Below are 26,187 nucleotides of genomic sequence, written 5' to 3'. Positions count from 1 at the left end.
GAGTAAGAATTTACTGTAGAATTTTTGGTCATTTGTGTACCATGACATAGTGAGAGATGATGAAGAATATTTGCAAAGTGTGTACTTTCGTGGAAACAAATATGCACGCACGTGCATGTCTGAATATAGGTGTATGCATATCGTGGTAACACGTAATTGGGTGTGTGCAAGAAGGTTATGTGCGACAGTATAAATGTATGCATTAGCGTGTACATGAGGTTGGACTCTAGAATAGTGTGTGCGTAGGATGATACAGCTTGTGCATTTAGGTTGTTTAAGTATAATATCAAAATAACAACATAGGAAAGCTACGAGTGTAGAAGAATGCATAAGTGTGTGTATTCTTGTGGGTTAGTTTGTGCGTGTACAAATATAGTTTGTGCACGCATGGACAATACTGTGTGCATTACGCATTTCTTTAGGAGATAAACTTGTTGACCATGTTTTACTATTCTCAAACATTAAATTAAACAACACAATAATCCATTAACACATGAAGAATAGGTGGGAACAATTTTAAACTAGTACAGTTCAGTAAATTGAATATCACTCAACAAAAACAAAGTTGTAAGCTAATTTCATAACTTAAAGAACTACGTATAACCCAACTAAACAATGGTCCTTACGACCCAAGGCCCAAGGCTCATCTCCCCAACAGCCGTCCTCTAACATGCATTAAATCGATTCATTGGAACAACCAACTTCATAGCTGCAGAACGAGTCTTCATGGTAGGAAACATAGCGACCTCATCCTTAGTCAACCCATAATTCGGCACTTACCACCGCGGTTCAGCCTGCATGTGTCGTAATAGCGCTCGTAGAGGAGAGACAAAGTCATCATCCCCCAAAGTGCCTCGCTAGAATGATGAGGTAGTGACTTGTCCCCTGCACGTATATACATAAGGAATGAAATGCAAAAACTATACACACACTGTTCAATACAATTGAAAATATAAATATTATAACGTACATATATATGGGATTAACACCAATGCACACACTGCAGACCAAATATGCATAAACCTTAGTTAAGCACTAAATTGCATATTGATGCACACTGTTGCACCCACCCATCCACCACCTCCCAAGAGCCCATAGGAGACCATAACTCAACCGAAAATACGCACACACGTTTACACATCCATCGGTATCTCCATGAAGTGTCCATTACTATGTAAACGCAATTCAATAATAAATGAAAATATCAACAATATAATGCACATATATTGGAATTATCACCAATGCACACACCACACCCCAAAATTTGCACACACGCTTACACAGCCATGTGTATCTCCATGAAGTGTCCAATACCATGCAAACACAGTTGAATAATAACTGAAAATACCAGCAATATAATGCACACATATATTGGGACTACCACCAATGCACACACATCGCCCCAAATATGCACACGTACAAAGACAAATGTGCATAAACATATACACAGAAATGCACAGATTACCCATAGTCAACAGGCACCCACAAAGTCATTGACAGCTAGAACGCACACAGTTGTTAACATTAATGCACATTCCAATTATAGGATACAGAAAGAAAATATAATACACAACAAAATATGGTAAAACAAATATTTATTTTTCTAATACAACCATAATTTGACTGATGAAATAAGCAAATAATGGATAATAGTATATCTTCTATCTATTGGCCACATTGAAGACAAATGATCAAAGACTAAATAATCACATATTTAAGAAAAATAGTTATTAGAATGTTTCAAAGAGGTAGAATGAGGGGAAAAAGCATCTCTAAGAACAGATTTTTTATCTGTCATTTGTCATTGAAATCACAGGTCAGGATAAAAGAAACAGTAATTTAAAACATTAACAAAGAGTTGATATCTTGATGCTGTAAGTTTGATCCTCACTTACAGGCTGACAATTCATGAGAAGAGGTATTGGCTGCTGAGACTCATGCCTAGAAGAATAAGAGAGATCCACATCTTCTCCCTGCCACTGGCGTCTAGCCTTGCTATTCCCCTGGGCATGCATGATTAAACTCATCATCCAGATCATCGGCATCATCCCTATCAACTTGTGGACTCCCTAACAGTGCCAAAACAAAGTTCATTCCAATGGTTCTCCAGAAAATGATAGATAAAATGCAAGAAGAAAAGGGAAGAGAAAGAAGAAAAGGTATAGCGAGTCTTAAATATTCTGTTCACCGCCTTCACCCTCCACCACCCCAACCCGCCAAGATTTCCGCCGGATCCGAGTACCCATCCGCGACCACAACCCATAGAATCAGAAAAACCCACAAAGAAAATACCCAAAACCCTGACACCCCACAACTTCAATAAAAAAAATAGAGTTAATTCCATCTGAGGTCTTCTGAGTATAGTGGTTTTGCCACGTTTAGTCCTAAACTTTCAAATTGACCATCTGGTCATTTGAATTTCAAATTTAACTATTTGTGGTCCAAGTTAACCACCCATGGTCCTTCAAGTTTTGAAATTTAACCAGTTGTGGTCCTCTTAAAAGGATCATGGTTGGTTAAAATTTAATAGTTGAAGGTCATGAGTTGTTAACTTGGATCATGAATGGTTAAATTTGAAAGTCGAAGGAGCACAGATGGTCAATTTGAAAGTTTAGGAGTAAACATGACAAAATCACTATACTCGGAGGACTTCAGATGGTATTAACTCAAATAAATAAATAAAAACCTATTACCTTCCTCCTCGACGCGTGTACACAGCACCCTGCGCTTCGATCGTTGGAGACTGGAATCTCGCATAGTATCTCCGCTACAAACTTGCACCCACCAAGCGAGAACAAGAAGCGATTCGAATAAAACCCTAGAACAAACCTCATGAACCCGTGTTGTTTCTTTCTTATTCTTGTGCAAGCGTCTTCACAGATGAAAAAAAAAAAAAAAAGAGGAACATGGTAAGAAGGATGGAGAGGATCTGGCATTTCCAAAAACTAATGATGAGGATCTGGCATTTCCAAAAACTAATGATGACTAACAATATGAAAAAACACGCCCCATCATCCAAATCAATCAGAACCATTGAAATAAAAAATTGAATGGTTAAAATTTAAAAATTGATCTCACAATCTCATTTAAAAAGGTGATCTCATATGTTCATATATATATATATATATATATATATATATATATATATATATATAGGATTTTCATATGTTGACAGGATATATGATTTTTAACTAAGCTACTCCAGAGTTTAGCAAAGAATTGTTACATATTAAAAATCTTAAGTTAATCCCTTAGTGAATTCTTCATAAAGTAACCTGAAAATTTTGACATCTTGTATCTCAAAAGTTATGAATTAATTAACCTTGTTGCTTAGTAGGGGAAATTAAAAACTTTTAGGACAGTGTGTTTCACACACCTGAATACGGTGGTGATCAAATGTTCCCTTGTTTGTATTGAGTCTCGGGTTCCTTATATGAGACACAAGTTCCTAACAAGTCATATGAGTGTTAATTATTGAAATGATTTTGAAGTTGCAGAACCTTGAAATAGAAGCTTGTGAAGTGAAAAATAATGTTGCAAAAGTTGTTTTAATATAATAAGGAGAATAAGATGTGAATTTCTTATTTTACCCCTCTAATAATAGAGGATATTTGGGTTTTCCATCAGGTTGAGATGAAAACCTAACTTTGGGGTATAAAATGTGGATACGATTATAAGTTAGTGACTGAATCATCAATATGGGTATAACTCATGACCAAATATGTCATTTTCCCTAATTTTATAACTTGTCTTAGTTACATTCAATTTTATCACTCGCATCAGCAATCCTTTCTAAAACTTAAATTCAAAGATTACCAGTATAAACATCAAACATCAGAAAAGCGGAAGCTAATATAATCCGGGAAAGGTGTTATGCCACACCCATAAAACTACGGGTGCACAGGCTAAGTCTACCAAAATCCATCATAACAAACAAATGCCTAAGGTACACAGGCCGCAACTATCTAAGACTCACAGGCCCAAATCTAAACAGAGGGACGCAAAGCTACGCTAACTAGAGTCCACATCTAGCGCGCTCTCCGATCTAATCAAAACCTGTAAAGACAAGGGATAACACCCGGTCAGCGAATAAAGCTGGTAACCCACCAATACACGTTAAGTATCAATATATATACATAGATATGATCAAAACCATTTGGAACTGAGGAATACAGTATATAGCATTTGAAAACTAAGAGACGAGACAACAATCAATATAACACACTCTCAACAAGGTACAAGACCAACAACTCCAATCAAATCAGTAGAGACCACAAACACAAGCGACATCCCACAACTCTAGATGCAACCTACCATTCACAAGGTAGAGTTCATCATAGACATGCACATAAGCAAGGAAATACAATCATCACATAATGACAAGTTCACGTTCCAACCTTATGCCTTAGTACCACCCATATGGCTACCCCAGGCCTTATCACAGTTCCAACCTGTACCTCCGATTGCCACCCTGTACTTCTGAGTCCAACCTTTTTCCGGTCTGGGACCGTCGTCACCCACCAATCTACACCACCAATCAGTATACCACCGATCTCAAGTACACGAGGGTACCATTAAATTCATAGTAACATACCACCGATCTCATGAGCAAAACTCTAGTAACAAAATCACCAATCTCATTCATATTCACACATTGTCATCATCAAGAGGATTGAGGCTCATCAATAGCCCAATCAAGTATCAACAAAGGGTACAACGATTTGTACAAGACAACATCATAAGAATCAACCAAGAGATTTCAATAAAGACATGAAGCAATACTCAACATCAATGGACTACAATCCAACACCAAATGATTGGCAACACGAGTTGCTAATCCTCCACAAGAAGGAACAAACCATACATATTAGCATAACAACATCAAACTAGCATGCTCATCAAACAGGTAAATCAAAATAGTTCCAACGAACCTTCAAGACTCATATTAACCCAATGAATCACAAGGTTGGACCCTTAGCACGATTCAAGACGCCAAATCCTAACATGGATCCCTAACACATCGTTCTAGACATACGAAACATCAAGAAGAATCACAAAAGCTCAATAATCTAACAACGGGAGGTCAAAACATCACATACCAAAAGGAAAAGGGTTACGGGGAGCAATTCCCCGCAATCTCCACATATGTTCCCCGCGGGTGGGGCCACGGGTAGGCCCCCACCCATGGGCCTGCCCGCGGGGTACACTCCATAAGCCACCTTGTTCCCCGCGGGTGGGGTGGCGGGTAGGCCACTGCCCGCCGTTCCGCCTGCGGGGTACACCCTGTACTCCAATAATTCCCTTCCGGGAAAATCATCAACAAAGCCAAGTTCAAGTCCAAAACACCCAAAACCTCACACACAACAAAGATATGACTTGAACCCAAGAATAGCTCAAAGAAAAGCATTCAAGAACCCTAAATACAAGCTCTAAACATGCATTATCACAAGATCATGCATCAAATCACTCACAACATCAAGAATCACCAAATAGAAGCCAAGAAATACCAATAGCAAGCATAAAATAGGTTTTGTAGAGCATGGGTTACCTTTGTAGACTAAAACCACTTTCCTCTTACCCTCCTAAGCCTCACCTTGAAGCTCTTCCTCACCAAGGACTTCTCACCAAACCAAACCACAAGGAAAACACCAAAATAAGATAAAAATACCTTAAAGCTAGCTAAAAACACTAAACAACTAGAGATCTTACGCTTTCCTATGCTACAGAGATAGAAAGGTGGAAACTTTAGGTGGAATCTTGCAAAGATAGAGAACCCTTCTTCTAGCTTGGAGAGAAAGCTAAGATTTCTTGTAGAGAGAAGGTGGAGGTTTTAAGATTTGGCTAGCATGGGAAATGAATGAAATGTCTTGCTAGGGAAAGCTTGAACATTAAAACATGTGTGAAAGGTTAACTTTACCCTTACTAAGGTTAGAAAGACAAAATTGTTGAGGTACAAAACATAAGGCAAAAGGTACACTTGGTTGACTAAGGAGACTAGTCAAATTCTAGTCCCTCGACTATCAAATTTCAGGATTTTTAGAAAGAAATTATCAAAGGAAGATAAGATCAATTCCTCAATTAATCACAATTAGGAGTTAGATTTACGGGGTGTCACACAATGAATTAGCCTGAGAAACGGTTGCATATGCTAAAGTGTGAGCTATAATATTAGCTGATCTAGGTACTAAACATAAAGTGCAATTGGTAAAAGTGGACAAAGCAGTCCTACAGTGATCTATAATCAAACACACATACGATAAAATGGGCACCTGTGAAGATAAAATACGTCGAAGCTCCGAACAATTAGTGTTGAGATCCACGGTTAACACTCCTTGATCTTTCAACCACGACATCGCCTCCTTGCATGCCATAGACTCCGCCATGAGAGTAGAGGAGCACACTGGTAAGGGTTCGTCGCAAGCCGCTACGAAAACCGAATTGGATGGGAATAACACTACCCCGTACGCTGCTTTCCCCATCGAGTGGTGATAATTGGCATCGAAAAGACATCTGGGCAGCTTCGGCGATGATAGAACAGGAACGGTGATGGTTGGAGCAGCTAGTGAGAGTGGAGAATGGACTTGTCGCCATGCATGCAATGATGACGTCGCATTCTCGAGAACCCTCCTTGGCAGCGGTACACAACCCTTCCAGATAGCGGAATTCTGGGCATTCCAGAGGTGGTACAGCACTGCCATAATCAATGCCAGGTTATCTTCGCTACACACGTCCAATGCATGTTTAAACCATAAAGAAAATGTGTTGCCAGTAATAGAAAATATAGTTAATGAAGAAATATTCCACACAAGTTGAGAAAATTCACACAAAACAAGGGAGTACATTGTATTCTCATGAGTACGATCACATAGAGGGCATGATGGGCTCACTTCTACCCTCTTTAAAAGCAAGTTGGTGGTTGTGGGGAGAATATCATTTAGAGCCCTCCATAAAAAAGTCATCCACTTGGGAGGAACCTTTAGTTTCCAAAGGGTGATCCATTTGTCAAAGTCCCCAGGATGGTTTACATAATCATCAACAATGTGTCTATAGTAACTCTTCACAGAATAACAACCCGAACCATGAGTCTTCATAATCCGGGCTAATAGGGATCCTAGAGATACGAGCCACATCATTGGAATTAAACAAGTCGGTCAAAATTTCGGGGTCCTAAGAAGTTGTGCTGTGGTCGATCAAACCTGACACCAAAGCAGCATGCAACGTAGGGGGCATGGCGGTTTGCACCAATGGGCTCGGCTCATCAGGTAACCATGGGTGACCCCAAATTAAAGTAGATTTACCATCCCCGATCTTGCGTCTCACACCACCACAAACCATCTCATGAGCAACCATAATACTACGCCAACAATAACTTGGACAATTGCCCACAAAGGCATCGATAAAAGAGGAACTAGGAAAATATCTAGCCTTATAAATCCTAGCAACCAAATAATGGGGCTTAGTGAGGAACCTCCAGGCTTGTTTACCCAACATAGCCAAGTTAAAAGCACGAAGGTCCTTAAACCCAAACCACCAAATTTTTTAGGTACACATTAACACCCTACTTTTCTTAAATCTAAACCACAACACTTAACCTCAAAAGATAACTAAACAAGATCAAGATAGCATTAATAACTTAAAAAACTGTTAGGAATAAAGTGTAATGGTTTTGATATGCCAAAAATGTATTTGTAGATCCCCCAATTTTATTTGTTAGTTCTAGTAGAGTCTTAGACCATGATAGGGAATTTATTTAAATTTGAAAAGAGAAAAACAGAGGAAGATGGATGAAAATAGAAGAAGAAGATATAAAGCCTAAAATCAATAATTTGTCTGGAGAAAATGACAAATTGAAGAAGAAGATGAATGATACAATATTCACGTCAATGCTACTACTCAAAGAAGATATCCCAGAAGAATTTTCGTGAAGAAAAATTAATATTGGAAGAATGCATGAAATTGACTTGGAGATCAAGCATCTAAGAAAAGAAAGGAATACATCAAAGAAGATTGGAGATTTAATCAATAGTTGTACGGACGAAGTGGATGATGCTTGATATATTATGCGAAATGGCTTAGGTTTGAAACTCACCATCAATAATTTTACAAGGTAAAATTTGAGAAGCCAAATTAAATTAATCTGATGGAGTTGGGCGCTAGTTTAAGCTTTGGGCGCCAATTAGAAGTGGAAATTGGTAAGCAATTTCACTTGGCGCCAATTCAAATTGGGAGCCAATTCAAAGGAAGCTAGTTTCAGAGAAATTGAAATCAATTGAAAGGGAGCCAATGTAGAATTGAAATTGGGAGCCAAGGGAGCCAATGTAGAATTGAAATTGGGAGCCAATTGAGCCAATGTAGAATTGAAATTGGGAGCCAATTGAGGGACGTAGTATGGGATGCAAGGGAGCCAATGTAGAATTGAAATTGGGAGCCAATTGAGGTTGTAGTATGGGATGCAATTTCAGGTTGTAGTATGGGATGCAATTTCAAAGTTGGGGACCGATTCAAAAAAGACGTAGTATGAGATGCAAGGGAGCCAATGTAGAATTGGGGACCGATTCAAAAAAGACGTAGTATGGGATGCAAGGGAGCCAATGTAGAATTGAAATTGGGAGCCAATTGAGGAATTGAAATTGGGAGCCAATTGAGGTTGTAGTATGGGATGCAAAGAAGACATGGAGATCAAATTGCCAGGAGAAGTCTGGGAGCCAATTTCGAAGTCAAAGTCAACAATTGAAATTGAGAAGCAATTGAAAGCACCAGGAGTAGATTGGGAGCCAATTACAAGTCAAAGTCAATTGGGAGCTAATTACAAAGGAGAAATTCAAATTGGGTGCCAATCACAAGCCAATTGAAATTGGGTGTCAATTACAAAGGAGAAATTCAAATTGGGTGGAAGTTCAAAGCCAATTTGAAGTCTGAGAACACCCAGACGTGAGAATGAAGAAGATGAAGATGAACTTACAGTGAAAATATTCTCACAAGGAATAATACTAGTTTAACTAGTATGGGATTAAATTAATGAATATTTTTAAATTCCAAAGATACAAAGACCACTTCAGAGCTGATCAGAGAAGCCATTCTACACCAAAATAGAGACCCAGATATTCCCACTCAACGTTAAACTAGAGGAATATCAGATGAAGTTTGCGAGCTCATTTACATGGAGATGAAGATCCATCAAACGGCTAGCTTATCCTTTCTGACATCTTTGCAAAAGATAAGATAAGATCTATAACAAAAAGATACAAGATTTCAAAAATGAGAGCGTCTCTTTCTAACGGACAGATTCTCATTACCAACTATAAAATGATGAAGATATGAAGACCTGAAGAGAAGTAGAGATGTGAACGAACTTGAGAAGAGCATAGAGCAGTTGAGAAAATTCGAACCCATCAAGGGGAACGAATAGAGCAATTCATCTTGAAAGAGCATAGAGAAAAAATCTCATTTTGGTACAGAGCATACCAAAAATCTTCAAGTGAGAAGTGAGAAAAGAAAAAGAACTCAGAGAGCTTCAAAAGAGAAATATTCTGAGAGTTCTTAAATAGAGCAAAGCAGAGCAAAAATATCAAGTGCTTTACTTGATATATTCAAAGAGAGAAAACACTCAGAGCTATCAAGAGAAATCATTCCAGAGTGTTTATCTTCATCAAAGAGACATGCGCATCATTGAAGATCATCTACAGAGTCTCAGAAGTTGGAAGCAAGACAACACTTGTTTTGGAGCAAAACAAGAGAAGGGAGGAAAGTAGCACGGAGCTGTGAAATCCTGGATTGTCACAAGGAGCTGTGAGATCCGAAGCAGCAGTGTCGGAGGCACTGGGCGTGATTAGTGCGGGCTTTGTGATCAAAACACTAGATCACAGGATACATTTCTACCGGAGTGTGGAAGACGGGGGGAAAGTAACGCGGAGTCGTGAAATCCTGGGATAGTAGCGCGACGACGTGAAACCCGAAGCAGCAGTGTGGTGTCACTGGGCGTGATTAGTGCGGGTTTTGTGATCAAAGCACTAGATCACGGAAATTCATTGTATCTTGGAACCAAGGAGTGGTAGATATAGTGAATTGCTCTTAGAGATAAGAGCAAGTGGAGTAGGAGGATTACACCACCTCGCGAACCACTATAACTGTCTTGTGTTCTTTACTGTTTTTTTTTTACTTACTGCTCTTTACATATTCGCTCTACACGAGATATACTGCTCACACAATCTCACACACACTTTATGTTTATTTATTTCCGCTGTGCACCATACTCTAACAATCCAGTTAAGAGTTTTGGTTTATCTCTGGCTTAGTAATTGTTGTGCTGTGCGAAAAAAGTTTGAAAGTGTATTCACCCCCCCCCCCCCCCCATCTAGACTTTCACCTTTCCTCTTTTGGGACCAACAATTGGTATCGGAGCAGGCTGTCTATTTAGGCCAATTTGCTATCTAAGCACGTGCCTAACTGGGTCAACCGTTTCTGACAGCTAGACAGATCCATTCTACAAAGTGTGTGAATTGGATCAATCTTTCATATCTCTCGTGATGATGATGAAGAAAGATTTAGCTCAAAATCTATTATTCTCACTTGATAAATTTGATGATTGGAAAGTTCGTATGCAGGTACACTTATCGGCCTTACACGATGAAATGTGGGAAGTTATTTCCATTGGCCCTATAGAAATATTAAAAATCAATACGGCATTTGTTATATCCCCGGATGCTCCACAGTACGTACAAAAGCCAAAACCGGAATGGACATCGGACGATAGAACGCGGAATAATCTTGACAATATTGCCAAGGATATTCTATTCAAAGCCGTAGACGATACAATATTTCTGAAGATCTAAAAGTGTGCCACTGCCAAAGAAATATGGGAAACTCTCATCAAGATTGGCGAAGGAGATGAACAAGAAAAAGACAATAAGCTCACAATCTCCATGAAGAAGTTTGAAGATTTCAAAATGCTCTCAAATGAAAGTATTGCAGATATGGAAGCTCGAATGATCAAAGTTCTTGGAGAGATTAGTGATCTTGGCAAAAATATTAGCCAAAAAGAAATTAATCTCAAAATCCTACGAGGCTTACCATCTGCATGGGATATGAAGGTTACGGCTATGCGCGATCACCGAGATCTAAGAATGTTATCAACAGACAAATTGTTTAGTGATCTAAAAGCATATGAGTTCGAAATGAAGGCCAAAGATGATGATGTACATGAAGCTCGAAATTCTGCTCTAATGGCCGAACAACCGTCAACCTCCAGGTCAGTAGAAAATAATGTTGATTTTATGAATGACGAACAATTTGCTCTTTTTGTGAAAAGATTTAAAAGGTTTATGCGAAAAAGGAGACAACAAAAATTCTGCTCGTGGAAAATTCATCTCTCGCATAACACAAGAAGAAAAAGTCGAAGAAAACAAGGATTTATGCTACAATTGCCGCAAACCCGGACACTTTAAAATAAATTGTCCGTATCCGATCGTTAGCAAGTATCAAGGCAAAAATGTTGAAACTACGGCGAACAAATCCGAAAGCAAAAGGTTCAAGCGCGACAAAAGAAAAGCTCTCCTCAGCAACGAACCAAACGAAAATGATGATTCGGAGGATTCATCATCAAGCGATGAAAGTTCATGTTGGGATGATGATACGACGCTAATATGCAAGTCAATTGAGTTGAGTACAAGTGAAGATTGTCTTATGGCTCTTGAAGCAGAGGAAGAAGAGGTAACATCTAATTCTTTCAATTCTGTTAATTCTTCTTTTTCTCGTGAATCTATTGATAATCTAATGCGAGAATGCCAAGAGATTATGCTCACTCATCCTCAACTCAAGGAGCTCAATAATATTCTAATTCTTGAAAAAGAAGAAATGAATAAAAAATTGCAAGATGCTTTACTTGAAGTGAGTAAATTGAAGAATGAAAATATTCATCTTCAAGAAGAGTGTAAAGCAAGAGAGGTTAGAGAACATAATCTTAGAGCTACTATTGCTACGTTCACTAATTCGTCTAAAATTATAGATAAAATGGTGAGCTTGCAAAAGCTATCAGGAGATAGAACCAGAATCGGTTATGACTCCACATGTTCTCAAACCCCTCAAAATCTGACTAATTCTACTACTACTTTAAATAATAAAGTTCAAGTGGTAAAATTTGTTAAAAGTCAGAATAACACAATGAGACAAGGACTTGGCTATCAAACAAATGCAAAGATGAATGTTGAAAGGCCGAAACAATTTAATTATACGGCAAAGCAACAAAATTTCTTCAAGCAAAGATATGCCAAAGAGTCAAGTGCTAAAAGATTTCATAGAAAAGGAGGAAGCTTTTCTAAAAATAAAGTTGGGAGATTTTATCCCACTCAAAAAGATTGGTTGTGCAATAGATGTAATATTTTTTATAGACCAAAACAACCATTCTCTTCCCAGGTGCCAAAATATAAAAATAATTTTAAAAACCCGGTGCCAAAAATATTTTCTAACATGAGTTATGATTATCGTGTCTCTAATGGTTACAAATCACCCAATCTTAATTCAATAAGATCTAGGTGGGTTTGGTTACCAAAAATCACTAACAGTAAAGGACCCAAGCAAGTATGGGTTCCTAAAGTTTTTTTGAATGCTACTGGTTCTATTACATTGTAGTATCTGTTCATATACTTTCTCAACCTACTGAAACACAAAGAACCAATAATGCCTCAACTGAGACTCGAACTCACAATCTTCCAAATAGAAGTCCAACCCGGGTACCATTAGACCACATAGTCTTGGTATGGGTACCTAAAGTTAATTAATCTTTTTTGCAGGATGTTTGGTACATCGATAGTGGTTGCTCACGCCACATGACTAGAAATAAATCATATCTAGTGAATTTCAAAGAAATCGATGGACCAAAAGTTATATTCGGAGGAAACAAAATTATGGAATTACAAAAGGAGTTGGCACGATCAAGAAAAATGGATTGAAGATTGAAGATGTTTCTTTCGTTGAAGGCTTAAAATTTAATTTGTTGAGCACTAGTCAATTTTGTGATAAAGGCTATCTTCTAGAATTTTCTAAAGATAATTTCCTAATCAAAGATGAGCTCACAAATGAGATTGTTCTATCTGGAAAAAGACGAAAGAATATGTATGTTGTTGATTGGAGCACAAGCAAAGATTCAGTATGCTTAATGGCCAGAAATTCGAATGAAGCTAATTGGGAATGGCACAGAAAGCTCAACCACTTAAACTTCAAGACTATCAATCAGCTTGCAAAGAAGAATCTAGTAGAAGGCTTGCCAGATATTATCTTCAAGAAGGACCAAGTGTGTGATGCATGCCAACGCGGAAAGCAAATCAAATCATCCTTCAAATCAAAGACGCACGAGTCAACGTCAAGACCGCTAAGCTTACTACATATGGACTTATTTGGACAGGTTGATCCAATAAGTGTAAGTGGTAAGAAATATACTCTCGTTGTTGTTGATGATTTTTCCAGGTACACTTGGACCGTGTTTCTCAAGAAGAAAAATGAAGTTGAGCAAGTTCTACCGAAGCTGTTGAAGCAACTACAAAATGAGAAAGAATTGCAAATATCAAAAATACGAACGGATCGCGGAACCGAGTTCGTGAATGGAGTTATACAAGCTTTTTGCAATTCACATGGAATTTCTCATCAATTATCTGCCGCAAGAACACAGCAACAAAACGGTGTTGCCGAAAGAAGAAACCGGACACTCAAAGAAGCCGCACGAGTGATGATTAGTGCTGCCGGTCTCCCGAAACGATATTGGGCGGAAGCTATCAACACTGCTTGTTACACGCAAAATCGAAGCATGATCCATAAGCAGTACAAGAAGACGCCATATGAGCTATATAAAGGGAGAAAACCAAATATTGGTTATTTTCATATTTTTGGATGCAAATGTTTTATTCATATTAATGATAAATTGCATCTAAAAGCTTTTGATGAGCATGCAGATGAAGGACTTTTTCTAGGATATTCGACTACCAGCAAGGCATTCAGAATTTTGAATAAAAGATCAATGGTGGTTGAAGAATCCATACACGTGGTATTTGATGAAAAATCACAGATCAAAAATGATGCACTGGACGAAGAAATTGCACAAAATGGTAACAAGTGTCATATTGATTTTTGTGATACTAATGATACGTGTGAAGATGATGTTTTGCAGGGAATGGATGAGTTGGAATTTAATTCTCTAGAAAATCCCATCCCTCATCCAGAAGAAGTTGGAAATTCTTTTAATAATAATTTTGGGAGTGATGCCTCACGTGGGAATGAGGATGCAGTACGGGTTCCATTTTGTGATCAAGTAGCATGTGAAGTTGGTAATCAATTTCAAGAAGAATTAAATAATGAAATTCGAACCAACATTGGCAGTTCACAACAAATGGATCCACCCAGTACCGTGCACCCATTTGAACCAGATTTAAGATGGCTCAAAAATCACCCTCTAGAATTAATTATTGGGAATATTCATGAAGGCGTGAAAACAAGATCGTCTACCATGGAAGCATTGCTCACGTGTTATCTATCTCAAATTGAACCAAAAGAAGTTGACGAAGCTCTCAATGATCCGGATTGGATAAATGCTATGCAAGAAGAGCTCGATCAATTCAAACGAAATGATGTTTGGGAACTTGTTCCAAGACCGGCGAACCACAATGTTGTAGGAACCAAATGGGTCTTCCGGAACAAAGCAAACGAAGAAGGCGTGATTGTTAGGAATAAAGCAAGGCTCGTTGCAAAAGGATACTCTCAAGAAGAAGGAATAGATTTTGATGAAACTTTTGCACCGGTGGCCCGACTTGAAGCAAACAGAATTTTCCTAGCCTACGCAGCACACAAAGATTTCACTGTTTATCAAATGGACGTGAAAAGCGCATTCTTGAATGGTCTACTCAAAGAAGAAGTTTATGTCGAACAACCCCCAGGTTTTGAGGTAAAAGGCGAAGGTGATAAAGTCTACAAACTTAAAAAGGCATTGTATGGGTTGAAACAAGCACCTAGAGCTTGGTATGATACTTTGTCAATGTTTTGTCAATGTTCTTGATAAGTTGTGGATTCACCAAAGGCCTTGTTGACAAAACTCTATTTAGAATTCAAGATGATGATCATATTTTATTAGTGCAAATATATGTTGATGATATTATTTTTGGAAGCACTAACAATTCTTTGTGTGAGAAATTTTCGAAGCTTATGCAGAATAAATTCGAAATGAGCATGATGGGTGAATTGAATTACTTCTTAGGCTTACAAGTCAAACAACTGAAAGAAGGAGTATTCATCAATCAAGCAAAGTACACCCGTCACTTGATAAAGAAGTTTGGCCTTGATGGAAAATCATCGATCAAAATTCCAATGAGCACATCAATAAGGCTAGACAAAGATGAAGATGGAAATGATGTCGATCAAACAAAATATAGAGGAATGATTGGTTCTCTTCTATATCTTACTGCAAGCAGGCCGGACATTTCTTATGCTGTGAGCGTGTGTGCAAGATTCCAAGCAAATCCAAAAGAAAGCCACCTCACCGCAACAAAGAAGATCATACGATATTTGAAAGGCACAATCAATGTTGGATTGTGGTATCCAAAAGGTACAAATTTTACTCTAACGGGTTTTTCAGATGCGGATTTTGCAGGTTGTAAAATAGACAGTAAAAGCACTTCCGGGACATGCCAGTTCTTGGGGGGAAGGCTTGTTTCTTGGTTCAGCAAAAAGCAAAATTCCATCGCAACTAGTACCACCGAGGCCGAATATATTGCTGCAGGAAGTTGTTGTGCGCAAATTTTGTGGATGAAGCAACAATTGAAGGATTACGGAGTTAATTGTGATGACGTTAGTATTTATTGTGATAATACTAGTGTAATCGCTATCACTCACAATCCGGTGCTTCACTCAAGAACCAAACATATCGACATTTGACATCATTTTATAAGGGATCACGTTGAAAAGAAAAATCTGAAGATCGAATATATCCCTACGGAAAACCAAGTTGCTGATATTCTCACGAAGCCTTTATGCGAAACGAGATTTTCTACCTTAAGGCACGAGTTGGGAATGATTGAAATGAGCTAAGTATCACTGGACTTAATCTCTCTATTTAAATTGATACTTGTGCTCAAAATAAATTGTTTTATATGAATAAATTGTTTTACGTATTTGCATGTATGTTTTTATTCGAAATTTTTATATGATAAAATTGCAATATGTGTTAAGAATTTAATTGTGTATTTGCATGTGTTATTTAACGTGAGATCATATGCCATGCAAATTAATTTGATGAAATATTCAATTCGTGATTTATTTGATAAGTTGTTTAAAATTGCATGTTTTAATATGTTAATCAGTTTTTGAGTATGTGTTCATGTTTCTGTAAATTAACTAACTTGTTTGCATGAACAATTTGCTCTAAAAAGTGATTTACCGTGTTTGTTTAATAATATATATATATATGTGTTATGTGCAAAATATGATTTAAAGTGTTAATTGCATATGTGTTTCGTATATATGCAGTATATGTGATATAATTTGCAATAAAATGTTTTAGAAATCTAGAAGTTAATATTTTTGTTAGTTTTTAAAATATTTTGGAATCTGATTTGTGTGCTAGTTTTATAAAGATGTTTCTAAATGTTAATTTGGAATATGAATGTTAATTTTGTTAGTTTCCAAAATATGTTTAATTTTTGATTGGAAATTACCGTGTATGAGTTTAATATAATTGGTATGTGTGATTAATTATTTGTGGAGTAATTTTTGCTACTAACGAGATGTTTGAGTGTTATTATGTTTGTGGTACACGAATTTGAGAAGGAAATCAGGAGATAAAGGAGGAAAATTAGAGTTTAATTGGGCATCAAACCTCCACCCATAAACTCCTACCCTTTCTAAACCTCCACCCAACCTAAACCTCCCCCCCATAATCCTCTCCTAAATCAAATCTTTCCAAACAGATTTACCCCCTCTCTCAATCGACACCCCCATCTCGCCTGTCAGAAAAATCACTCTCTTAATCGATCCCCATAAACAAATCTCAAGGAGATCAGAACCCAAATCCTTCCTAAGTGTCTCTTCAAATCTCCACCCTCTACACCTTACGTGCATTGGGTATTTCTAAAGAGGTGTGAGCATTAAATGCTATTGTCTGCTCATGATGACATTTTCTCTTTCCTCGTAACACCCTCTATCAGATGACTCATCTACCCTAAACTCACCCAATCGACACACCTCAACCAAATGGTACAATTGAGAAGTCTCATCTCTCTCTCTTAAATTCGAAAAACCCCTTCGAATCATCCTCCTCTTATAAACCCCTCACTTATATTTCAAAAACTCTTTCAAGACCTTCAGAATATCAGAAAACTCTCTCTCAAAAAATTATCTCTCCTCTAACAATCGATCTGATCATCATGGCTCAATCTGGAAGAAAGCAAATTGATCCTATTTTCGCCCTCTCGCAACAAGTGACGAATGGGATGGTACTCAATCCTGAGTTTTTCAGACTAGGTTCTACCAACAAGGACACGACCGAGAAAATTCTTCAAGCTTTTAAAGACTGCGGACTGTTTGATTTCTTCACCTACAACTACTTTGGAACCTTTGAAGAAGATGTAGCCGAATTTTATCTACATGCAATCGTTGAAAAAGACTCGATTAAATCTAAAGTTGGAGGATCAGAAGTTTCGATCACTGAAGATGACATACACAAGTGCTTCAATTTTCCTGAATCTTAGATAATGCCAGAATCTCACAGCTATGTTGTTCAAAACTTTTGGAACGAGATTCGTGGCCCTACGACTCCAATTTTCTCTGATGTATCCGCTCATAAGAATGTATTGAAGTTTGAATATGAGATGTTGGTGGACATGATTTACAAGATTCTTGAACACAAATTGGGAAGTACTGAAGATTTGACCGCAACAACAGTGTGCCTGATGGACGGAATCATGAAAGGAATAAAATTCAAATGGGCAAAATTTATCTACAGGAAGATGGTTATTTTTGTTCATGCTGCCAAACCAATGAAGAAACCTGCTGTGGTGGATCGTTTCTATCAAAATGTTGGATATGGTCTCATCATTGGAGAACTGCTAAGGAAGAAGACAATTCCAATGAGAAAACACAAAAATATTGGAATCTACAGAGCACTCTTCAGAAAATTCAGCCCTAATTTTTGAAAAAGGTCAAGCCAAAGAAGAGGACAAGAAGGCGGGAGTTCTACAAGTTCAAAAACACCTCAAAGTTCCAGACCGAGAAACAGCAAAGCAATCTCAACCTCAAGTAATCAAATGGGATCAAGTAATCGATCAGGAAGAGATCAAGAAGCCATTAGTACGGCTATGGCAGTAGTTCCACTCAAATATGCCGAACCGAACTTGTTGGCCGAAGGAGTTGACGATACAACAAGAATGGAATTTGCAGGAGTTGATGTGCAAATTTCGAATGATTTACAAAGAAGACTCTCAAGTCAATCTGCAGCCGGAGGAAGTGGAGGACCTATAAATTTTGACTCCGCCCTCATTCAAGATGATCCGGAGCTGTTGAAAGAATTGATAATGGTGCAAACTTGGAAAGAATGGAAACTTGAAAGATATCATTCTTTCATGTCAAAAATCACCCCAGATTTGATACGGAGTGAAGATTTCTCCTTGGAATGGTGCGGAATGAACGTGATGCTAGATGCACTCAACATGGATTTAAATCAAGTTTATCACATGAAGCTACACGAGAAGGCGGCCAGACAAAAAGGAAAAGCACCAATAAAGGGAGGCAGTACGGCTCAAGACCGTTTAGCTGAACAAGAACGACAGAATGAAATTTCACTTCAGTTAGCTCTACAAAGGTCAGTTTATGACACGCATCATTATCCAGGAAATACATCTCTTGCGGATAATGAAATTTCTGTTGAAAGAACTGAAGGGACAACACTCATTGATGTACCAATTATGAGCACTGAAAATCATATGGACATACCTGTGAAAGACCATGATGCTTCCTTGTTGATATCTCATTTGACCCCCACAACAATTAATGTGAATCTGGAGTGCAATGAAGCAGAAGTGTCAGTACGAGAAGAAGTAAGAGAACAAATGTCAGAAGAAAGAAGAAGAGATATACCAGTTGAAGTTACAGTAGAAGTTGCTACTGAGAGTGGACTGCAAATCACAGAGAATTTATCCAGTGTATTGCCAGTACACCATACCGAGTCTACCATACCTATTGTGGACCTTGTTCTAGAAAATGAAGATTTATTTGCAGACAATTACACGAGAACAGAAGTCCTAGAAGAACAAGTTGGTGATCTCAATCAAGAAGCCGAATCACCTGAACAATAAGGGATGCAACTTATTGATACAGTTGTTCTCACAGATCCGAATAGAAGTCCATTCGGATCCCCTCAAAACTTTGTGCAGATGAATGATCAAGATGATGGCATATTTTCATCCTTATTTGCCAAAGTGGCCGAATCCAGTGATGTTGTTTGTCAAACAATTGGAGAAAAATTGGTTGAACAAAACCAAAAGCTAGATCAACAACACACGGATACACGAGTCAATCTGAAGGAATTAATGGAGCATCAAAATATTTTGAAGACCCAGATTGACAAAGTAGAAAGAATTTTGAAAGGAGAATTGACAAAAGGCTTACTTGAAGTGATTCAACTCATGAAGAAGGAACGAGAAGCAGCTGAAAAGATTAACAACGAACGTCACTTGAGACAGATCAAAGCAATTCAAGACCAAGAAAGCCGAACCAACAAACTTGGCATTATCAAAAGGGGGGAAATTGTTAGGAATAAAGTGTAATGGTTTTGATATGCCAAAAATGTATTTGTAGATCCCCCAATTTTATTTGTTAGGTCTAGTAGAGTCTTAAACCATGATCGGGAATTTATTTAAATTTGAAAAGAGAAAAAACAGAGGAAGATGGATGAAAATAGAAGAAGAAGATATAAAGCCTTAAATCAAGAATTTGTCTGGAGAAAATGACAAATTGAAGAAGAAGATGAATGATACAATATTCACGTCAATGCTACTACTCAAAGAAGATATCCCAGAAGAATTTTCGTGAAGAAAAATTAATATTGGAAGAATGCATGAAATTGACTTGGAGATCAAACATCTAAGAAAAGAAAGGAGTACATCAAAGAAGATTGGAAATTTAATCAATAGTTGTCCGGACGAAGTAGATGATGCTTGATATATTATGTGAAATGGCTCAGGTTCGAAGCTCACCTTCAACAATTTTACAAGGTAAAATTTGAGAAGCCAAATTAAATTAATCTGATGGAGTTGCAATTGCACTTTGGAGCCAATTCAGAGCCGATTTCATCATAGCAATTGGGAGCTACCAATGGGAATCAAAGTCAAAGTCAAAGCAATTGAAAGCACCAGGAGTAGATTAGGAGCCATTCAAATTGGGAAGCAATTGAAAGCACCAGGAGTAGATTAATTGGGAAGCAATTGAAAGCACCGGGAGCAGGAGTAGATTAATTGGGAAGCAATTGAAAGCACCAGGAGTAGATTAGGAGCCATTCAAATTGGGAAGCAATTGAAAGCACCAGGAGTAGATTAATTGGGAAGCAATTGAAAGCACCAGGAGTAGATTAATTGGGAAGCAATTGAAAGCACCAGGAGCAGGAGTAGATTAATTGGGAAGCAATTGAAAGCACCAGGAGTAGATTAATTGGGAAGCAATTGAAAGCACCAGGAGCAGGAGTAGATTAATTGGGAAGCAATTGAAAGCACCAGGAGTAGATTAATTGGGAAGCAATTGAAAGCACCAGGAGTAGATTAGGAAGCAATTGAAAGCACCAGGAGTAGATTAGGAGCCAATTACAAGTCAAAGCAAAGTCAATTGGGAGCCAATTACAAAGGAGAAATTCAAATTGGGTGCCAATCTTGGGTGAGAAATTCAAATTGGGTGCCAATCTTGGGTGTCAATTACAAAGGAGAAAAGGAGAAATTCAAATTGGGTGGAAGTTCAAAGCCAATTTGAAGTCTGAGAACACCCAGACGTGAGAATGAAGAAGATGAAGATGAACTTACAGTGAAAATATTCTCACATGGAATAATACTAGTTTAACTAGTATTGGATTAAATTAATGAATATTTTTAAATCCCAAAGATACAAAGACCACTTCAGAGCTGACCAGAGAAGCCATTCTACACCAAAACAGAGACCCAGATATTCCCACTCAACGTTAAACCAGAGAAATATCAGATGAAGTTTGGGAGCTCATTTACATGGAGATGAAGATCCATCAAACGGCTAGCTTATCCTTTCTGACATCTTTGCAGAAGATAAGATAAGATCTCTGACAAAAAGATACAAGATTTCAAAAATGAGAGCGTCTCTTTTTAACGGACAGATTCTCATTACCAGCTATAAAATGATGAAGATATGAAGACCTGAAGAGAAGTAGAGAAGTGAACGAACTTGAGAAGAGCATAGAGCAGTTGAGAAAATTTGAATCCATCAAGGGGAACGAATAGAGCAATTAAGCTTGAAAGAGCATAGAACATAAATCACATTTTGGTACAGAGCATACCAAAAATCTTCAAGTGAGAAGTGAGAAAAGAAAAAGAACTCAGAGAGCTTCAAAAGAGAAATATTCTGAGAGTTCTTAAACAGAGCAAAGCAGAGCAAAAATATCAAGTGCTTTACTTGGTATATTCAAAGAGAGAAAACACTCAGAGCTATCAAGAGAAATCATTCCAGAGTGTTTATCTTCATCAAAGAGACCTGCGCATTATTGAAGATCATCTACAGAGTCTCAGAAGTTGGAAGCAAGACAACACTTGTTTTGGAGCAAAACAAGAGAAGGGAGGAAAGTAGCACGGAGCTGTGAAATCCTGGATTGTCACAAGGAGCTGTGAGATCCGAAACAGCAGTGTCGGAGGCACTGGGCGTGATTAGTGCGGGCTTTGTGATCAAAGCACTAGATCACAGAAATTCATTGTATCTTGGAACCAAGGAGTGGTAGATACAGTGAATTGCTCTTGGAGATAAGAGCAAGTGGAGTAGGAGGATTACACCACCTCGCGAACCACTATAATTGTCTTCTGTTCTTTACTACTTTCTTTACTTACTGCTCTTTACATATTCGCTCTACACGAGATATACTGCTCATACAATCTCACACACACTTTATGTTTATTTATTTCCGCTGTGCACCATACTCTAACAATCTAGTTAAGAGTTTTGGTTTATCTCTGGCTTAGCAATTGTTGTGTTGTGCGAAAAAAGTTTGAAAGTCTATTCACCCCCCCCCCCTCCCCTCTAGACTTTCACCTTACCTCTTTTGGGACCAACAAAATCAATCCCAAAAGAGGTGTCACCGCCACAATCACCACACACGGTGATTACACAGGCTAAGAAAAGTATTATCTAGAGTCAAGCTCATCAAAAGCTACACAGTATATAAACATAAGAGTTTTTAAACAACAGAGTCTAGACTAACATCTAGCAACTCTAACCTACGCACGAATGCTAAGTATAACACCTCTCAACCCTGTAAAGTACTATAGAATATAGATTTGAAAATCATTTGGCAAGTATACTTAGGTCAAATATTCTCAATCACTAAAACAACAATTCAACAAGCTCAACGATAATTCTATATGCTTGCAACCTAATTATCAAATAGGCATGCTTTCTTAAGTGCTCAACTTAACATAAATCTCATGCTTTCAAAGATATTTCTAAACATAGCTCAAACTGATAGTTAAGGAGATACTTTAACTTTAACAAGCAAACTCATGCCATAAAGTCGATCAATAAACAACAATACAGTATCATACTTCTCTTCAAGCTAAGCTTTATGATAAACATGCAAGTCATGAAAACCATGCAACAAGATAATCATGACGCCTTAAGTATAAGCATATAGATAGATATACATATACCCTCGTTCTTTTGTAACAAGGAACACTTGTTTTGTGTAGGTTTCTATTGAGTCGCAATGACTTGCTGTTCTCTTCTTTCACTTGAGTCTCTTGACTCGCTTTCTTTCTTTCTTTCATTCTTACTTTCTTTACTCGTGGGTGAGGTAGGAAATTCACCATAACATACACGGACTTATCTGGGCTCGGCATCTAGCCCACCTAATACTCATCTCGCCCACAGAACCACTCTCTTGGTTCTTTTCTCAAACTCTGTGGAATCAGGTATCGAACTTGTTAATGCACACCCCCTGACCGGGATTCCAAGCCCGGCGGGTAGTATCCAACCCAGTAACTCGGGAATATCGACCTCGTTACTTCATATCGGATCACAATGTCCGTTTCTTTCTCAACTTTCTGTCTTTCTCTTTTATTCCGAAAAGACATAGTCCTAACGGGCCTCCAAAACATCAAACTACTCGAAAAACTTATATAGATATAACTCATGCACTTCTTTCTCATGCAACAATCTAACTTATGAAAGCTCATGCACATATTTTCTTAACAACTTCTCTTTTCTCACAATTTGGAAATTAACAATTATGCAAACTTCTCAATGCAACTAGATAATGATTTTCCAAAATATATATAGATTTTTGAGAGAAAACTTAGGATTACTAAGAGACAATGATGCACTGTAAACCATGAAATGCTAATCATGCACTTTTACTATAAAAGTAATCTCAATTTCTCTATCCCTGTAAATCAAGGAAATAAGGTGCTACTTCGTGCTTATAAGTCATCACTTAGCAAATCTCTTATACTTAACAAGTATTGATCATGCTCTTTAAACTCAAAATATACTTCAGACTCTCGTAATTTTCTTTACTATAAACAATGAAATTCATGTACTGGACAAATCCAAATTCTCACAATCTTTGCAAAGCTTCTCAATAAATAACAATAAGTACTTAGACATGATTTTCAATCAAAATAATCAAATAATGATTATGCTTCTTTTCTCAGATAACTAAGCTCAAATACTTCAATTTTTCCTTACTGTAAACAATTTACAGAACACAACAAGAACAATTCTCAACACAACTTCTGACGTAAAACAAACATTTCAACTCTAAATTCAACGAAACTAACTTCTACTCGTGCGTCGTAACGAACCCGAGTGTTCGAGCCTCAAGGGCCCATGAGTCTCGGTCCGAATGACACGTAGCTAAGCCACAGAGGGACCAGCCAGAAACCTTTTTGGCCTGGCGGAGCTTGGTGGCGTGGCTTGGGAAGCCTCGCCCTAGCCAAGTGGCGGCCCTGGGCGACGGATTATGCTATGATCAGTCCCCTGGAGCCGTTGTTCCGCGGTGCTAGCTGGCGGACCTCCTTGAGGTCTGTTGGCTAGTACCATGAGGCTATCTGGTGCACCAGACAGTGTGCACTAGAGCCCTTCTCTTCACCTGTAGACACATCCAGTGCAATTCAAAACTCCCAAATCCTCAACAAATCCATAATAGATCAACAATAACTCTTTAATAGCTCAAGAACAACAATAATCTAACATTCTAAGCATTTAACCCTCTATCTAGCCATTCACAGAGTTAAATAAGTAGTTGGGAATCCATGGGTTATACCTTTGTTGCTTCTTCTTCCTTGTATGGATTCCTTCTTCTTCCCAACTCAATCACTACCCCCTTCACCACCTAAACACCTCAAACAAACCAAACAACAAACCTTAAGAAGAGAGCCTCAGAGATTGGGAAGCAAAAGAAGGGAAGCTAGATGAGAAATGGATGAAAATGGAGGTAAGGAAGCTTACTGTGTTTTCTCCCTTCTTTATTGCAGAGCTCTAGGATGGGGAAGACAAAGAATGGAATTAGGAGAGGAAGTTGGCTTACTATTCCTTATATATGGGTTCAAAACCCTAGAAGGATACTCAATGATTGGTGGAGGGCAAAATGGTCTTTTGGTTGATTCTCAAAGAAATATCAGACAAAGGTTTAGAAAAGATTGTGGTCCACCTTGCTTCATGGACCAAAGTCTAGAAAAGTGATTTTAAAATAGCTTGGGGTCAAAATATATTTTTTTCCAAAATGTGTTCTAGTTAAACACTTGGTTCAGGTTTATCAGATTTCTTCCGGTTTCACTCAGATTGACTTTTGGGTCAAAACTTGGTACATAATGTACCCGAGAATTTAGAATTTTAGAAATGGAATAAATCTTGGTGTTAAATTTATTTAAGAACGTGGCTTAAAATAATTAATTCAAACACCATTTTTTAAAAAAAAAAAATTGGAAGAGAGAAAAATGGCTATTTTGGAATTTCGTAAAATAGAATTTAGAAAATCAAATTTTGGGTTGTCACATCCTACCCTCCTTATAAGGAGTTTCGTCCTCGAAACTTAGAAGGAACGGACAGGTTGTCTTAGAACAGAAGCCTTCGAGAAGATGGAAAGAATTTTAAGAATTGGCTCAAGAGTTTTCTTAGAATACTTGGAAGGTTAGGAATCTCTGAGTTTCAAGCTAACATACCACAACTAGAGCACTACTCAAAACTAACAACTTAAGTAAAGTCTACTAACTGAACTTAAAGTTTAATGGTTTACCTTGGTTAAAGTCTCCGGGAGCGCCACCTTGAGGCATGTAGTTGGGATCCCATCTGTACGGGGTCCATCTCTGAACGTTCTCCACTCCCAATCTGTCTTCGAGAACTATAGCCCTTTGATCGAAGTTTGCAAATCCGTAGTTCACTTGGGCACTTAAATTGTTGAATATTTGGTTGATCATCTCATAAAGCTCCTCGTAGGTATGTCCCCTTGACCCTCCTTCATAACCTCCTTGTCGCCTTCCCTAAGGTGCTGCGATATTTGCTTCTTCAATCCCAGTACCCATCTCTTGATCAGTCCTCGTGGCGTTCCCTTCACCACCTTCCTCAGCTACATCACTGGCCTCGATGCCAACACTTGACCACTTATTTCGGGGTATATTCAAACTAACCACGAGTGCCATCCCCTCATCCATGGGCTTTTTAGCAATCTCCCCCAAGGTCAGATATATGTTGTTGGCAACATGATACAAATCATAAAATCTCAAGTTTGTTGCATTAAGGGCCGTCCTTGTAGTTCTCTTTATCATTTCTCCTTTCTCAGGTAAATTCATCTTGATAAAAATCCAACTCAGGACCATACCATATAGCAAACATTTCCTATTCCTTGTCTTTGAATAGGCTATGTGCTTAAGCATCAAAACTGGCAAATTTATCTCAATCCCAAACCTAAGTAAACTGTGGTACAAGCCCAACTACCAA

General features: G+C 38.0%; 2 protein-coding genes across 2 annotated transcripts; both read right to left on the bottom strand.

The window, feature by feature from the left end:
• Positions 1-510: 510 nt before the first annotated feature.
• LOC109192689 lies at positions 511-2,921 on the bottom strand. The gene is made up of 3 exons (XM_019343382.1): positions 2,694-2,921; positions 1,896-2,069; positions 511-885 (listed from the first exon to the last, which is right to left on the bottom strand). The coding sequence occupies exons 1-3, from the start codon at positions 2,832-2,834 to the stop codon at positions 838-840; spliced, it is 363 nt and encodes a 120-aa protein (XP_019198927.1). The 5' UTR covers positions 2,835-2,921; the 3' UTR covers positions 511-837.
• A 3,180-nt stretch (positions 2,922-6,101) lies between these two features.
• LOC109192682 lies at positions 6,102-25,667 on the bottom strand. The gene is made up of 4 exons (XM_019343375.1): positions 25,487-25,667; positions 24,289-24,340; positions 7,197-7,354; positions 6,102-7,111 (listed from the first exon to the last, which is right to left on the bottom strand). Exons 1-4 carry the CDS (start codon positions 25,665-25,667, stop codon positions 6,102-6,104), a joined length of 1,401 nt encoding a protein of 466 aa, XP_019198920.1.
• Positions 25,668-26,187: the final 520 nt, after the last annotated feature.

This window comes from Ipomoea nil, unplaced genomic scaffold (assembly GCF_001879475.1).
Source record: "Ipomoea nil cultivar Tokyo-kokei standard unplaced genomic scaffold, Asagao_1.1 scaffold1830, whole genome shotgun sequence".
NCBI lineage: Eukaryota > Viridiplantae > Streptophyta > Magnoliopsida > Solanales > Convolvulaceae > Ipomoea > Ipomoea nil.
Note: the sequence above shows the minus strand (reverse complement) of the source record. Positions and strands in the feature narration are given on the sequence as shown.

Coding starts and splice junctions, on each gene's coding strand:
- LOC109192689 (XM_019343382.1), bottom strand. CDS start 2,834: ATGAGGTTTGTTCTAGGGTTTTATTCGAATCGCTTCTTGTTCTCGCTT. Junction 2,070..2,693: donor TACACGCGTCGAGGAGGAAG/GTAATAGGTTTT, acceptor TGGCACTGTTAG/GGAGTCCACAAGTTGATAGG. Junction 886..1,895: donor TTCTCATGAATTGTCAGCCT/GTAAGTGAGGAT, acceptor ATATACGTGCAG/GGGACAAGTCACTACCTCAT.
- LOC109192682 (XM_019343375.1), bottom strand. CDS start 25,667: ATGATCAACCAAATATTCAACAATTTAAGTGCCCAAGTGAACTACGGA. Junction 7,355..24,288: donor GTGCACCAGATAGCCTCATG/GTACTAGCCAAC, acceptor TTGTTGGCGTAG/TATTATGGTTGCTCATGAGA. Junction 7,112..7,196: donor GCATGCTGCTTTGGTGTCAG/GTTTGATCGACC, acceptor TCGTATCTCTAG/GATCCCTATTAGCCCGGATT.